This window comes from Odocoileus virginianus, chromosome 22 (genome assembly GCF_023699985.2).
Source record: "Odocoileus virginianus isolate 20LAN1187 ecotype Illinois chromosome 22, Ovbor_1.2, whole genome shotgun sequence".
Lineage (NCBI taxonomy): Eukaryota > Metazoa > Chordata > Mammalia > Artiodactyla > Cervidae > Odocoileus > Odocoileus virginianus.
This window is the reverse complement of record NC_069695.1, coordinates 2,719,644-2,736,593: the sequence shown is the minus strand read 5'-3', so window position 1 is coordinate 2,736,593 and position 16,950 is coordinate 2,719,644. Positions and strand designations below refer to the sequence as shown.

General features: G+C 45.1%; 1 protein-coding gene across 2 annotated transcripts in view; it reads right to left on the bottom strand.

Moving 5' to 3' along the window:
• The window catches only part of ALPK2 (alpha kinase 2), a 132,912-nt gene that overhangs the window by 73,107 nt on the left and 42,855 nt on the right, over positions 1-16,950 (bottom strand). For both annotated transcript variants that reach the window (XM_070452453.1, XM_020912818.2), the window contains exon 4: positions 11,597-13,316. In XM_070452453.1, the coding sequence (XP_070308554.1) occupies positions 11,597-13,316 (1,720 nt within the window). The remainder of the gene's footprint in view (positions 1-11,596; positions 13,317-16,950) is intronic.

Sequence of the window (16,950 nt, the reverse complement as noted above, 5' to 3'; positions counted from 1 at the left end):
ACAGAAGCCTTATCGTAACAAAGTCAATAAAGACTTTAAAAATGGTCCACATCAAAAAAAATCTTTAAAAAAAAATTCACCTTAGCAGGTGATTACAGCGCAGATCATCCAGGCCCTCACATGCAAGCAGTGCCCTGAGGACTCAGAGCCTCCGCTTTGGGGCGCAGTGGCTGTCTCTGTGTTACAACACGTGTTCCGTAATGAGGTAGCCTGATGCGTTCATGGGCATGCGCTGGTTCTTGGGAACTTTTGCCCAGGCTAAGGGCACGGCCACCCACTCCAGTCTTCTTGCCTAGAGAGTCCCATGGACAGAGGAGCCTGGCGGGCTACTCGCAAAGAGTCAGACGTGACTGAGGCGACTTGGCAGGCGCGGCAAGGACCCCTGAATAGCGGAAGTAAATCACAGCCAGCTTGAGCAGGAAAGGGAATAGCCTTTAATCAGCTCTTGCCTTGGCAGCAGGCACCCTTTCTGGTTGTATTTTAATAAAATTAAAAGTGTGGCCCAGGGGAACAGAGGAGGGGATGGAGAAGTTGGGGTCGGGCGCTGCAAACTCCTTCCTACAGAGCGGATAAACAAGGACATACTATACAGCACAGGGAACTATATTCAGTATCTTGAGATAAACCATAATGGAAAAGAGTATAATAAAGAATCTATCTACTTATCTATGTATATATAACTGAATCATTTTGGGGCAGAGCAGAAATTAGCACAACACCGCAAATCAGCTATGCGTGCGTGCTAAGTCACCTCAGTCACGTCCGACTCTGTGCGACCCCGTGGACTGTAGCCCACCAGGCTCCTCCGTCCATGGCATTCTCCAGGCAAGAAGACTGGAGTGGGTTGCCATGCCCTCCTCCAGGGGGTCTTGCTGACCTGGGGGTCGAACCTGCAACTTTTATGTCTCCTGTATTGACAGGTGGGTTCTTTACCACTAGCACCACCTTATACTCTAATTTAAAAAATAAACAAAATTTGAAAAAAAAAGAAATCTGCCCAGCATTCCTCCCTCCAAAGAGGCACACTCCAGGCCTGGGCATCTGAAGGCAGGTGGCACCTCCCAGGCCCAACCTCGGAGACCCACTGCTGGCTTCCCATCTCGGCCTCCAGCTGCTCTCACTAAGGGCTGCCAGCATGTCCACCCGGTAACCTCGTGAACATGTACTCTCTGCCCCGGCTGCTGCTGGCCAACATGAGCCGCCTCCCTGGGTGGTCCACGTGAACGTCTTGGGTCCGCTTTTTGCTTTTGTCTCTAGTTTTCAAACAGCCTGTTTCTGAAGTAACCTGAAGGGAGTACTATTTTCTCCAGAAGGCCTGATATTTTATGTGATTTTCTAGAATGTGAAGTGTTGCAGAAATGCATCTACTTTTCAGTTCAGTTCAGTTTAGTCCTCAGTCGTGTCTGACTTTTTGCAGCCCCGTGGACTGTAGCACGCCAGGCTTTCCTGTCCATCACCAGCTCCCAGAGCTTGCTCAAACTCATGCCCATCGCATTGGTGATGCCATCCAACCATCTCATCCTCTGTCGTCCCCTTCTCCTCCTGCCTTCAATCTTTCCCAGCATCACGGTCTTTCCCAACGAGTCAACTCTTCGCATGAGGTGGCCAAAGTATTGGAGTTTCAGCTTCAGCATCAGTCCTTCCAATGAACACCCAGGACTGATTTCCTTTAGGATGGACTGGTTGGATCTCCTTGCAGTCCAAGGGACTCTCAAGAGTCTTCTCCAACACCACAGTTCAAAAGCATCAATTCTCTGATGCTCACCTTTCTTTATAGTCCAACTCTCACATCTGTACATGACTACCGGAAAAACCATAGTTTTGACTAGACAGACCTTTGTTGACAAAGTAATGTCTCTGCTTTTTAATATGTTGTCTAGGTTGGTCATAACTTTTCTTCCAAGGAGCAAGCATTTTCTAATTTCATGGCTGCAATCACCATCTGCAGTGATTTTGGAACCCAAGAAAATAAAAATTCTCACTGTTTCCATTTTTCCCCATCTATTTGCCATGAAGTGATGGAAACAGATGCCATGATCTTAGTTTTCTGAATGTTGAGCTTTAAGCCAACTTTTTCACTCTCCTCTTTTACTTTCATCAGAGGCTCTTTAGTTCTTCTTTGCTTTCTGCCATAAGGGTGGTGTCATCTGCATATCTGAGGTTACTGATATTTCTCCTGGCAATCTTGATTCCAGCTTGTGCTTCATCCAGCCCAGCATTTCTCATGATGTACTCTGCATATAAGTTAAATAAGCAGGGTGATAATATACAGTCTTGACATACTCCTTTCCCTATTTGAAACCAGTCTGTCATTCCATGTCCAGTTCTAACTATTGCTTCTTGACCTGCATACAGATTTCTCAGGAGGCAGGTTAGGTGGTCTGATATTCCCATCTCTTTCAGAATTTTCCACAGTTTGTTGTGATCCACACAGTCAAAGGTTTTGATGTAGTCAATAAAGCTGAAGTAGATGTTTTTCTGAACTTGCTTTTTCGATGATCCAACAGATGTTGGTAATTTGATCTCTGATTCCTCTGCCTTTTCTAAATCCAGCTTGAACATCTGGAAGTTCATGGTTCATGTACTGCTGAAACCTGGCTTGGAGAATTTTGAGCATTACTTTGCTAGCATGTGAGATGAGTGCAATTGTGCGGTAGTTTGAACATTCTTTGGCATTGCCTTCCTTTGGGATTGGAATGAAAACTGATATTTCCAATCCTGTGACTACTGAGTTTTCCAAATTTGATGGCGTATTGAGTGCAACATTTTCACAGCATCATCTTTTAGAATTTGCTCAACCGGAATTCTATCACCTCCACTAGTTTTGTTCATAGTAATGCTTCCTAAGGCCCACTTAGGGACTATTTTTTTATGGTATATAGTATAGTATACATATAGTATACAGTATAGTAATTTTTTTACTTTTATACTGTATACTATACAGTCCATGGAATTCTCCAGGCCAGAATACTGGAATGGGTAGCCTTTCCCTTCTCCAGGGGATCTTCCCAACCCATAGATTGGACCTAGGTCTCCCACATTGCATGCAGATTCTTTACCAGCTAAGCTACAAGGGAAGCCCCAGGATCCACTATTAGGTTGGTGCAAAAGTAATTGCAGTTTTACATTGTTGAACTTTGCCATTTGATATTGGAATACATTCTTAAATAAATGTGATTATCTTATATACCATTTGAATGAGCATTTCTTACTTTGTCTTTTTGCTCATGACATTACTTGCTGTTTATTTTATATTTATTTGAGACTGTGGAATTGATGTTAGACAAAAAGCAAATTCAAGTGAGTTCAAAATGGGTCATAAAGCAGCGGAGACAGCTTTGCAACATCAGCAACACATTTGGCCCAGGAATTGCTATCGAATGTACAGTGCAGTGGTGGGTCAAGAAGTTTTGCAAAGGAGATGAGAACTTTGAAGATGAATGCAGTGGCCAGCCATCAGAAGTTGGCAACAACCAATTGAGAGCGATCATCGAAGCTGATGCTCTTAGAACCACAGAAGTTGCGAAAGAACTCACAATGTCGGCCATTCTATAGTCATTCGGCCTTTGAAGCAAACAGGAAAGGTGAAAAGGCTCTATAAGTGGGTGGCTTATGACCTGATCATCGCTTTGAAGTGTGGAAAATTTAAAAAAATTTTTAAATTAAAAAAAAAAATCGTTTCAAAATGTCGTCTTCTCTTACTCTACACAACAATAATGAACTGTCTCTCAATCGGATTATGACATGAGATGAAAAGTAGCTTTTATATGACAACCAGCAACAACCAGTTCAGCTGCTGGATCGAGAAGAAGCTCCAAGTGTTAGTCACTCAGTTGTTTCCAATTCCTTGTGACCCCACGGACTTAACCCGCCAGACTCCTCTGTCCATGGCATTCTCCAGGCAAGAATACTGGAGTGGGTAGCCATTCCCTTCTCCAGGGGATCTTTCCAACCCAGGGATTGAACCCGGGTCTCCTGCATTGCGGGCAGATCCTTTACCATCTGAGCCACCACGGAAGCCCAAAGCACTTCCCAAAGTCAAACTTGCAAAACTTCCCAAAAAGGTCACGGTCACTGTTTGGTGGTCTGCTGCCCATCTGATCCACTACAGCTTTCTGAATCCCAGTGAAACCATTACATCTGAGAAGCACGCTCAGCAAATCAATGAGATGCGTTGAAAACAGCAATGCCTGCAGCCAGCATGATCAACAGAAAGGGCCCAGTTCTTCACAACAATGCCCAGCTGCACGTCGCACGACTAATGCTCCAAAAATTGAACAAATTGGGCTATGAAGTTTTGTCTCATCCGCCATATTCACCTGACCTCTCACCAACCAACTACCACTTCTTCCAGCATGTTGACAACGTTTTGCAGGCAAAACACTTCTACAACCAGCAGGAGGCAGAAAATACTTTCCAAGAGTTTGTCGAATCCCAAAGTATGGATTTTTATGCTACAGGAAAAAACAAACTTATTTCTCGTTGGCAAAAATGTATTGATTGTAATGGTTCCTATTTTCATTAATAAAGATGTGTTTGAGCCTAGCTATAGTGATTCCAAATTCATGGTCTGAAACCACACTTACTTTTGTCCAACCTAATACCCCAGAGAACACCCACTGCCTCAATTTGAAAAGTAGTACTGACTGACCTGGTGCTTTGTTCCTTGGCTAAAATGGAGGGAAATCAGGGGCAAGAGGCTCCAGAATCCCTGGGCGGGGGGGAGTGCCTTCATGAGGGGTGCAAACTCTTGTGAAAGGTAGCCCCATCCTGCCAGTCTGGGGCCTGTAGCCCACCTGCATGACACTGGCATTCCACTCCCCAAGGGCCTTATAACCACCAAAACTGGGGTCTCTGGGGGTGGGACTTAGGCACCTGTATACTTACAGCTAAGATTCTCGACCTCAGAGGTACAGAGAATCACTTGGGAGCTTTCAAAACCCTCAGTGCCCAAGCCACACTGCAGAATCTTGGGGTGGTGGGGATCCGGGGGGGGTGGTACTCAGACAGCAGTTGGTTTAAGGTCCACAGGGATGAGACCCATTGTCTAAGGGTCTTTTCTAACCTGGGAAAGACTTCTCCTTGCAGACCAAGACTTTTGAACTTTAGCATGCATATGAATTCCCAAGAATTGGGTTAAAATTGCAGATTCTGATTCAGCAAGACTGGGACAGGATGTGAGATTCTCCATTCTGACCAACAGGTCCGCAGACCACATGGTGAGTAGTAAGGATGCATGTACCTAGGAGCGTCCATGGATTATTAACACAGACCGAGTCCACGGCCTGCAGCGAGCCACGATCTTGTAGGTCCAGGATGGGAATGGTTTTTGGCAGAAGGGGCACAGTGGGCTTTGTGATCAAAAACAAAACAAACGTTTGTGTGACTCCCTGAGTCAACCATGGAGCGGTGCTGACAAGAGGCGTGGCTGCCATGTGCTGAGAAATGAGTGATTATAAGCTTCTGTCCTTCCTATCATCAGCAGAGGGCTGGCTTATCCACCTTCCTGAGTCAGAGTTAACAGTTGTTGTTTGGTGAGGGGGAAGGGGGGACACATTTTATTATGTAACTGAATTCAAGTCTCAGATTGTTCTGTCCCAGATATGAAAACTACATGGCAGGGAAGTTTAGATGATCTGCTTATATTTTCTCTATGCTTTAAAAAAAAAAACACTCACTGGAGACCTCAGACCTGCCCTGTCACTGAGGGGCTATGCACGCTTCAAGCTGCTGTATAGTTACTGTGTAAATTACACAGCCTGCCTAACTACTCGACTGAACTCAGATGAAGGTGAAGTTTCTTATCACATTTATTACATGAGCCGACACAAGTGATTCCCAGGTGGCGCTAGTGGTAAGGAACCTGCCTACGATGCAGGAGATGTAAGAGACTAGGGTTCAACCCCTGGGTCGGGAAGATCCCCTGGAGGAGGGCATGGCAACCCACTCCAATATTGTTGCCTGGAGAATCCCATGGACAGAGGAGCCTGGCCGGCTATCCCGCCAGGCTCCATAGGGTTGCATAAATCCATAGGGTTGCAAAAGAGTTGGACACAACTTAAGTGACTTAGCACGCATGCACAGGTGACACATTTCTATAGATCTTAACACACACACACACACATATATACACACAGAGACACACACATACACACACACAGACACATACACACACACACAGACACATACACACACACATATAAACACACATACACACACATATACACACACATACACACACACAGAGACACACACACACACATATACACACACATACACACACATACACAGACACACAGACACACACAGACACACACACATACACCCACACACACACACACACATACACACACACACATATATACACACACAGACACACACACATACACACATACACACATACACACACATATACACCCACATACACACATACACATACACACACATTCACGCATACACACACATTCACGCATAAACACACATACACACACACATACACACACATACACATACACACATACACACAGACACACACATATACACACATACACACACACATACACACACATACACATACACACATTCACGCATACACACACATTCACGCATACACACACATACACACACATACACATACACACATACACACACACAGACACACACACACACACAAGTATAAGCAAAAAGGGAAAAGCTGAACAAGATCAGTAGATGGTATCAATGCATTTGCTTATGAAAATTATACCAGAGTTTTGCCAAACACTAGCCTCAGGGGAAGCTGGCCACAGTGTATAGTGGTCTCTCTGTCTTATTTCCTACATCTACGCATGGACAATTATTAAAAATTTCTATTAAGAAAAAGCATAAAACATCTTGTAGCCAGCCCTTAATGTTTTTAATATGGGTAGGAAGGACATAAGTATTAAGATAAATAACAAAACAAAAAAATGATAATACTTATTAAATGTTAACTGCATAGCAGGTACTGTGCCGAGCATTTTACATGCATGGCCCTATCTTTTCTTCTTAATATTTACTTACTTATTTATTTGGCTGAGCCAGGTCTTATTTGCGGCGTGTGGGATCTGTTCCCTGACCAGGGATAGAACCAATCTCCTACACTGTGAGCATGACATCCAGGCCACTAGACCCCCAGGGAAGTCCCCATATGAAAGTTTTAATTTGCACAGCCCTCCGTGAGGTGGTGGTTGTTATTACTACTGGTGTTATTATTGCTATCATTTTGTTTCAGATGAGGAAGCTGGGGCTGGGAGAGCTTAACTAGTTTTTCCCAGGTCACACAGTCAGGAACCAAATATGGGTCCAGGGCCCACTACACTATACAAAGAATGCAGACAAGAATGTTGTTTCTCTGGAAGGAGCGATCACAGTTAAAGACGAGGAATGTGCTTCAGGGCAGTGCAGTTTGAAGGAGCCTGCACCTTGGCCTTGAAGGACCAGGGGAGCTGAGCTGGCAACAAGCCAATCAAGGGCACTCCAGACCAGAAGGCGGAAGAAAACACTCCCTGTGTGAGAAACCGCCTCCTTTTCCAGAGGAGGAAACCCGTGTGCATGTCTGCCTTGCCCCTCAGAGGTAGACAGAGGCACAATTGTGGAAGGCCCTGAATGCTTGGGGATATGGTGAGATCTTCCGGGATCTAGTTAGCAGTGAGTGAGAGCTGATAAGACACCGATAAGGCCAAGGCTGTATCTGAATCACCAGCATTCACAAGGGAAGCCAAGTGCAAGGTGTGGACGGCTTGGCATAAACCAATCAATTCCCAACGGTGGGGCTTCCCCGATGGCTCAGTAGGTAAAGAATCCTCCTGCAATGCAGGAGACACAGGAGACGTGGATTCGATCCCTGGGTCGGGAAGATCCCCTGGAGTAGGAAAACGGCAGCACACTCCAGTATCTTTGCCTGAAAAATCCCGTGGATAAGGAGGCTACGGGCTACAGCACTAAAGTTGGCAGAGTTGGACATAACTGAACGACTAAGCACAGCATGAATCTACCCTCAGGGCCAGAAGAGCAGTGGACAGCAATTTCCTAGTGGAAGGCTGGTGTGTGAAGGGAATCAAGGAATGTACTTAGGACGAGGAAGACCACAAAGTAGTTGAGATCAGCGATTATTAGAATCATACCTGACAATACCTGGAATTCACGGCAAAAGCAATTCTAAGAGGAAAGTTTACAGCAATGCAATCTTACCTCAGGAAACAAAAATCTCAAATAAACAACCTAAACTTAAACCTAAAGCAACTAGAGGAAGAAGACCAAAAAAAAACCCCATAAAGTTAGTAGAAGGAAAGAAATCACCGAGATCAGAGCCGAAATACATGAAACAGAGAAGAAGATGGCAAGAGCAAAGATCAGTGAAATTAAAAGCTGGTTCTTTGAGAAGAATAAACAAAAGTGATAAACTTCTAGCCAGACTCATTAAGAAAAAAAAGATAGAGGACTCAATCTAGCAACCTAGTACCATATGGCTACTTACTCACTCAGTTATTGAGTGCATATTATATGACTAGTACTATCCCAAGGACTTGGGACATATCATTGAACAAAACAGTGACCAGCTTGCCTACCATCACGGAGCTCACCTTCTTAACTTAGTGCTATATCCTGGTCAGGAAGATTCTTAATTGTCAGAACCTAAGAATACATTTCCATACTGTATAGTTAAGATCCTGTCTCTTTAGAGAAATACAAATCTCTCTGGGGTGAGGCTGGGCAACTCTGAAGAAGGACAGACACAGCACTTCTGGTTTAAGAGCAAGGATGATCTTACCCCAGTGTGGCGGCAGGGAAACTTAAGATGGGCAGGCTGGCAGGCCTCGCCTCTGAGTTGGATCAAGAAAGCAAGATCAGAACCAAGGTGAAAGATTGGCAGTGCAATCCTTGAAGATGATTCAAGTTAGCCTGGGGTACCCTCTCTGTTTTCCACTCCCAAACTGGGATTAATTTAGGAATCTTCCATAAATGTAGACACTGGGGGCTTTCCAATCTTAGCCTGGGCAAGTACTACTGCAAGACAGATCAGAACAAGATGGCCTTGCTTTGTAAGAGTGGGAAAGGAAGACAGGAAATAAGGACTCCTGGAGATGGTTTAGTTTACATGTCAGCCTTGTTGCTGTAACATAGAATTAGAGATATGGAATTTTTCTCAGAAGCTAAAAGCAATACACAGATGAAGAGAACATCCTAGAAGGTAAGATGCTGGTTACTGTTTCTACTACCGGGCACCTTAAAGGTAAGTGAATCAGGCAAGAGTCAAGAGTGGGCAAATTTACTAATATTACCCCCAAACAAGAAGTTTTAGCCATTTCAAATTTTAAGTTCTCACGAGCCTCAGATGTCTGAGAATAAATATTTTAAATGTCTTTTGACTTAGTTATGCGAGGATTCACCCCCATAACTTGGGCTTTTTTTTTTAGCAACATTATATAAAGTTTGATTTAGTTTTCAGCAAACCTCTAATGCCTTTGTATCATGTTTGCAATATTTAGCCACTTGATATAAATCTGGCTATATTGTGTACATGTGTAAGAAACATAGACATCTACAATTAGGGAGTGACTTTTTGCATGGTAGAAGAAATCTGTGCTCACTATGCCACTATCCCTGTGGCATAATTTTCCTGCTTTAGTCAAAATTTTTCTGCAGCACAGAACTGTTTTTGAATATACAGCTTCTACTCATGTTGACCCTTGAGTGAGAGACTGGCTCTGCTATGGAGAACAGCAAAGTGAGAAGTGGTCCCTCCACCTGCAGAGTGCAAGCAATCTGAAACGTCATGTTCGTGGTTCTCAGATCATTGCCTTGGTCATGCCTGGAAATACAGATGGGCCCTTGAGTTGAGAGTTTGCAAGATGGGTGTGCATCCATGAATGTGTGAGTGCGTAAGCAAGAGTGACCTAAGAAGTTCAATAGAGACAACAGGGTCCCAGAAGTGGCCCATTTTATTTCACTGCATTGCCAGGAAACAAGAGAGCTTGCTGGTCCCCAGAGTTCTCCATCTCAGAATTCAGCTTAGGGCACAAGCCGAGGATGAGAGAGGGGCTCCTTCCTTCAATGCCTCTCAACTCTGGGCAGTTGAGGGAGCTAGGAATTGCCTTCCATAGCAATGGGTCTAAAACTAACCTTGTCAGTAGCACCTTCCCCTCCACTTACTTTTTGGGGGCCACTTGGCAACATCTCCCCCTCCACACACAACACTTAATAATTAAAATAATTTGCCCAATGAAATGCTCAATGTGGATGCGGAACAACTGTGAAAAGGCACTTAGCTGAGCAAGGCAGAGTAGTTTACGAGCAGAAAAGGAAATGCTGTGTCTATTGACATGGAAAAATTAACACTGCAACTTAATTTTGTACTACTATTTGGCCAAAGCACCTCCTTAAATTTATCCTGGGCATGAGTCTGTGGCCACTGGTGTGTTAAACAACCGCATAGGGTAAAGCTGGCACGCCTGCAGAAGGGCAGAGTAAATGTGGCTGTCACATGACTGAATAGGCCAGGGGAACAGAAAAATCTGCTCAGGAAGAAAACTACCTCACGTCTGGAGATTTTTTCAAATTGGCTATATTATGACTGGGCCTTTAGAAATCATCAATGCATTAAATTTTTACTTTTTCCCAAAGTGAATTCAATAACTGAATGCACTTGGGAATGCTTAGTTTTCTCTGGAGTATTATCTAGTCTTCTATAAAAACAATATTAAGTTCCTGCTACAGAGTTGGGAGAAGGGAAACAGAGGCTGAGTAAAAATAATTGATAAATAGCTTTTCTTAGGTTTTTATTTACAGAAATCAAATCTTGGCCATAGTTCAGCATCAGTTCAAAGCCCACTTAAAACCCTTTAAACTTAAAAATATAATAAATTCATATATCACATAACATTCTTTGTATATAAATTTTTCCATTTCTTTCAAATATACCCCCAAATGAGTAACAGGGTAAAACTTTTTTTTTTTACTTCCTGCAGTGTTTTCTTTGCCTCTTTTACACTATGTGGTCTAAGAAAAATGAAACAGACGTTCATTCAAAAATCTACTTAGATTTTTGAGCACAGCAAAGTCAACTTTGTCTACTTTCTCTACCATCATTAAGCAAATTCTGCAAATCTTCTAGACACACCAAAATCTCTCATTCATTCTATGAATTCAGATAAAAGCACTTACCAAGTTTCAAAAGTGCCCCGGAAAATCACTAAAAAGAATGTTTTGGTTTCTTTTAAAGACTACACCCAAAACATTTGCTTGAAAACTTTCTGAATAGTGACATTGCCTGATAAAACCCATGCAGTAGACAAAATATCAGATTTCTTTTTCCAGCTGTCCAGAATCCCATTAGTGCCTCTTACTTCTATCTGTCTTTTGCTATAATTAGGATGGCTTAGGGTTTATCTGGGCCTTTTTTCAAAACCAGATTTCCTTCCCAGCAGCAGCCCCTGTCATTCACAAGTCCCCTTGTGGTACTGGGAGAATTATTTTGATGTAGATTGTGGTACAGCAATTGTGAATGTGAAGGGAAGGGAAATACCCACATGCACACACACACACAGCTTATAAATTTGTAAAAGAGGAGTCTTACCTGAGGATGACCACTCCAGCCTGAAACCTCGCTTGTTTCAAATACGTCTGTAACCCACAGCCCTTCTCCCTGGAAGTGCAAGTTCTCTTTCTTGGAGAGCGAGCCGGGTGGAGTCTGCAGGGTTTTCGCTTCTGGCTCTGCTTGGGTTGGAACCGCACGGCCTCCTGCAGGAAACTGGGGCTTCAGATCAGTCCCCTCTGCTCTGGCATGGGAGCTGTCTCTTTTGTCACTTGGGGTTAGTGGGTGCTTAACAGGTCCCTTGGGACAGAGGCGATTCAGGGAGGCTTCCGCCGTCCTTTCTTCCAGGCTGGAAGTCAACCTCTTGGCTTTTCCCTTAATTCCCGGTCGCCACGTCCTGGCAGGTTTCTCAGGGCCCCTCCGGCTCCATACGTCTTCTCCCCTGACTCTTTTCCCGGTCGTGGTCTCCAAGCAGCGGCTCATCCCTGGTTGTCCTGACTCGCCAGACAGGCGCGTCCCCTCTGTCTCAGTCACTGCTTTATCCACGTTTAGCAGGTTGTCACTGGGGAATTCCTTTCTGGCCTGGTGGCTGTCTCTGGTTTCTCCTTGAATTCCTGGATAACTGTCTTCAGCAACCTCTGAGGCAGCGGGTGGTTTATACCTGCCTGGGTCTGTCATTGTAGCCCGTCCATCCTGCTGAGGTCCCGGGGGCAGGGGCATCCCCGCTTGCAAGGATGAGGCTCTGCGCGTGGAGGCCCGGCTGCTCCTTCCCCCAACTTCTTGGGGTGGTGAGTGATGACCACAGAGGCCAGCGGTGGCGTCCATGGGCCCCGTGTCATCCGACACCGGGGGCCTAGGACCCAATTCACTGAAGAAACCCTCACACCCACCCAGGCTGCACTCACTGAATTCCATCTCCTCGTCATCGCTTTCTAATAAAAAAACACACCCTGTATGCTGCAGGTTCCTTTGCCAGATCGCATTAGAGTAATCTGTCATAACGTCGGAACATTCCAGATACTCCAGGTCATCATCTGAAAACTCCTCGGCGCAGGTTAGGGTTATCTCTGGGCAAAGTTCATAGTCACTGTCGGAGCCTGTGCTGGAAGCCGGGGGGCTGGCGGGCCTGGCAGCTGTAGGCGCGGAGGAGCCTGCCTGTGTCAGGGGCAGGCTGAGGCTGAGGTACTTCTGGACTCTGGCATGTTGGTGACCAGAGTTCAAGGCTTCCTCGTTAGGGCCCTCGGGGTCTAAGGCACCATCTATTAACCTTGGTACTTTGGAATGCACGGTCCTGTGGCCACACACATCTTGTTTACCAGGAGCATCACTTGAATTAGGAAAACGCAACCCGCCCGCAACGCCCTCTGTGTTAGCAGCATCACCAGCCTCTTCGGTCTGCCTTGTGTCTTTAACTTCCAAGGGATTTTCAGAGCCGGACACACCGGGGTCACGGTCGGCTGACACCTGCAGTGAACAAGCACCGTCAGATTTGGAGGAGGGGGCATCAGCTGACGTGGGAGGACCTGAGGCGACACCTTCTCCTTCCTTATAAGGGTGCTCTTTCTCATCAGTGCGGTTTGGGCTCTCCTGCTCACACGTCTCCGTGTCGTGTTTCCAACCTGTGTGCCCGTCATCTTTCGGGTTGGGAGAGAGCGGTCGGTCCCCTGATGGGCTCTGCACTTCAACAGAAGCAGAGCAGCAGATCATCCCAAAACAGTTCTGAGCAGAGACTTGATAAACAGCAGTGTCATTCTGGGTACAGCTAGGATGAAGAGAGGAGACACGTAAGTTTGCATGCCGACGTGCCTTGCATCATGGCACACACAGATAATGACCGTGGTTTTCCTGCACACTCAAGCTCTGGGGTCCCCCTGGGAAGGGGTTTGTGGTCAGAGGCAACAGGCTGAGATGCTCAGCATTTTCCCTTAAGGCTTTCCGCAGTCTTACCCCAAATCGAAAATGCTGAGAATAACTCAGATGAATGGGGAAACAGTTTCTAGTTTCTTCTTCTGTCTTTTATTTTAAGTCATGTTATGTTATAGGAACTTGAAACAGTATTACTTTCTGAAGGAAGGCATAGTACACAAAAAGCTAAAGCGCTCTAAATCTTGTAGTGGACTGCTATAAGCAGTAATTCTTTTAAAGACCGTGCTAAGAAAACATGATTTTTGCAAGGAGGCTGTAAAGATAATACCATACTAGGACTATGTGCATGAAGAACAGGGCCCTTTCCCCTTTAATTCAAAATGACTATAAAGTCTAAACCACAGCCATGAGCCCCTCTGGCTGGAAACCAGTGTCCACATGCCATCCTGACCAATACCCGCCAGGTGTTTGGCTCCGGCTCAGCAGGGAAGAAACTGAATCCTGGATCACACCAAGCCTGCTCTCCCTGCTCCAGAAAGGACGGTGCTGGGGACCCCTCCTTTTCCTGACTGGAGCCACATGGCGCCTAGAGCCTGACTTGCTTTACTGACCTTTCCCCTGAGAACACTTCTCCAGGCTCTGCGGTCTCAGTAAACACATGTTGTACTTGCTCTATTTTTTAATATTAATTTTTGTTTGTTTATTGATACCTAGCAGCTCCAGGTCTTAGTTATGGCACATATGATCTCTGATCTTTGCTGCAACACGCGGGATCTTTACTTGCAGCTTGTGGGATGGCGGGCTGCAGTCCATAGGGTCGCAAAGAGCTGGACATGACTAAGTGACCCAGCATGCACACCTGCACGCGTGTACACATGGGATCTAGTTCCCCCACGAGGCTCACACCCGGGCCCCTGCCCTGGGAGCACCGAGGCTTAGCCACAGGAATACCAGAGGAGTCCCTGCATTTGCTTCGGAATTTGCGCTTTTATTTATCTCATTTGACCTCATTGTAACACTGCTGGTGTATTATGTACTATCCATCTTCAGAAAGCAGGAGCTGAGGGTCTGGCTCAGACTCAGAGGTGATGTTCAGATCATTAGTGACTCATGCATGTAAAAGATGCACAAGTGTCTCCCCCAGAAGGGTCAGTGTTAGATGTTTACAGCCACGGGAGACAGTCTTTCTTATCCTTTCTCTTCCTTACTGGAGGGCCCTCTTTGTCTCCTGACCTCATATGTGCTCATAAGCCTTCATCTATTGGATACCCACTCACATAGGCCTCATCTTCAGAAAGCACAGATTAATTTCAACTGCATTAATACTTTGTTTTGTTGGCAACTTGATTCTCAATAGAAGACACTCGAGGTGGCTGAGGTTGGCCAGGCCTGACACACAGCCAATCTCTGGATTTGCCGTGGCCAATAGCACAGGGAGACTGAAATTTAGGGCAATTTTCTGGGGGAGTCACTAGATGCTCCTGACTATTTCACAAGATTATTCTGAGGTTCAAACGACAAAATCAGAGTGAAAGGACTTTGTGAAGCAGAAACTTTATGCCATATATACTCCATAAGGAAGCAAAAGTGATAAAATGATAATTGCTTGATGTGATAAGAGTGTTAGCTGACACTGCTATGGCAGTCATATTGTAATATAAAGGTGTCAGATCAATACATTGTACACCTACAACTTACATGGTGTTCAGTGTCAAATATAATTCAGTTTAAAAGGGGGAGGGGAAGGCTTCCCTGGTGGTCAAGTGGCTAAGACTTTGCGGTCTCAATATAGGGGGCCTGCGTTCAACCCCTGGTCAGGGAATTAGGTCTCATATGCAGCAACAAAGATCAAAGATTCCATGTGCCACAACATCTGTGCCACAAGATCTGGCACAAGCAAACAAATTAATTTTTTTTCCCCAGGTTGGATGCATGAGACAAGTGCTCGGACCTGGTGCACTGGGAAGACCCAGAGGGATCGGGTGGAGAGGGAGGTGGGAGGGGGGATCGGGATGGGGAACACATGTAAATCCATGGCTAATTCACGTCAATGTATCACAAAAACCACTACAATATTGTAAAGTAATTAGCCTCCAACTAATAAAAATGAATGAAAAAAATTTAATCCAGAACAGAAATGAATATTTCAGAAAATTTTTAAAAAATAAAATAAAAGAAAAAAGAAAACAAAAAAGGGTTGGGAGAGCACTAAGACCAGGTTTTCTCTGGTTCTTACCAAGTATGCAGAAACTATCAGGATGACTTGTAAAATCTTACATCAGATTCAAATTCTTGAATCAGGATCTGTGGCTAGGGACTTCCCTGGGGGAACAACGGCTTTAACTCTACACTCCCTCATGCAGGGGGTAAGGGTTTGATCCCTTGTTGGGGAACTAGATTCCACATGCCACAAGTAAAGCTCCTGCATGCCACAGCGGAGACCCAGCACAGTAAATAAATAAATATTGAGAAAAAGAATCTGTGGGTAGAGGGCCCAAGAATTTACTTTTCAAGTTCCCAAACACGTTGTGCTACAAATTGTCCCTGGCCTACCCATAAAGACATCCTCATCCTCGTCATTCGTTAGGCTGAGGTCTGCTCAGTTGAAGCTGAGGGGAGCTTGGAGAGAAAGGGGCTTCTGTGTGAGTCTCACGAGGCCAAGCCGTCTCCTTCATGCTGCTTTTGATGAGTTCTTGGAGATTTGGCCTCAGCTGAGAGCTCAAATGGGGCTTCCCCCAGTGGCTCCATGGTAAAGAATCCACCTGCTGTGCAGGAGATCCAAGAGACTCAGGTTCAGTCCTTGGGTCGGGAAGGTACCCTAGAGAAGGGAATGGCAACCCACTCCAGGATTCTTGCCTGGAGAATCCCATGGACAGAGGAGCCTGTCGGGCTTCAGTCCATAGGGTTGCAAAGAGTCAGACAGGACTGAAGCTACTGAGCATGCACGCAAGAGAGCTTAAACAGAGTATAAAACAACCCCCAGGGGCTTCTGGAATATCCCAAGTAATTCTGGTTTCCTGTTCTATCCAGGCCATGATCCATCTGCTGAACAAATCAGCTACCCTGAAGGTACTATGATTCATGTAGGAAGAAGAGAAAGGAAGAGAAAAAAATGTGCCTGAGAGCCACAAAGGACCAGGTAAGAAAGCAATGAAAGAGAGAACAGAGGCGACTCGCAAAAATCAAGAAGGGAAAACACAACAAATTTTAGAAAGATATGGAGAAAATCAATGGATTCCGTGCATTTAATTTCTGAATGATGAAATTAACAGATCAGGGAATGTTATGATTTAGTAATGTCAGATTTTATGGAACATGTGTTTTAGCTGATATAAGATTTTACAAGTCATCCTGAGTACATTAAAGAGGAAGAGGAACTGGATTAAGTATAATTAACTTCTCACTGTCTAATGAGTGCATTTGAGAGAGTTATGGTTTGCGGTTGGCATGTCCTAGATAATTATCTCTCAGCATCCTAACGAGGAGGTGGAGAAAATCCGGCAGGAAACCCAGCCTTGTTGAATGCCTCC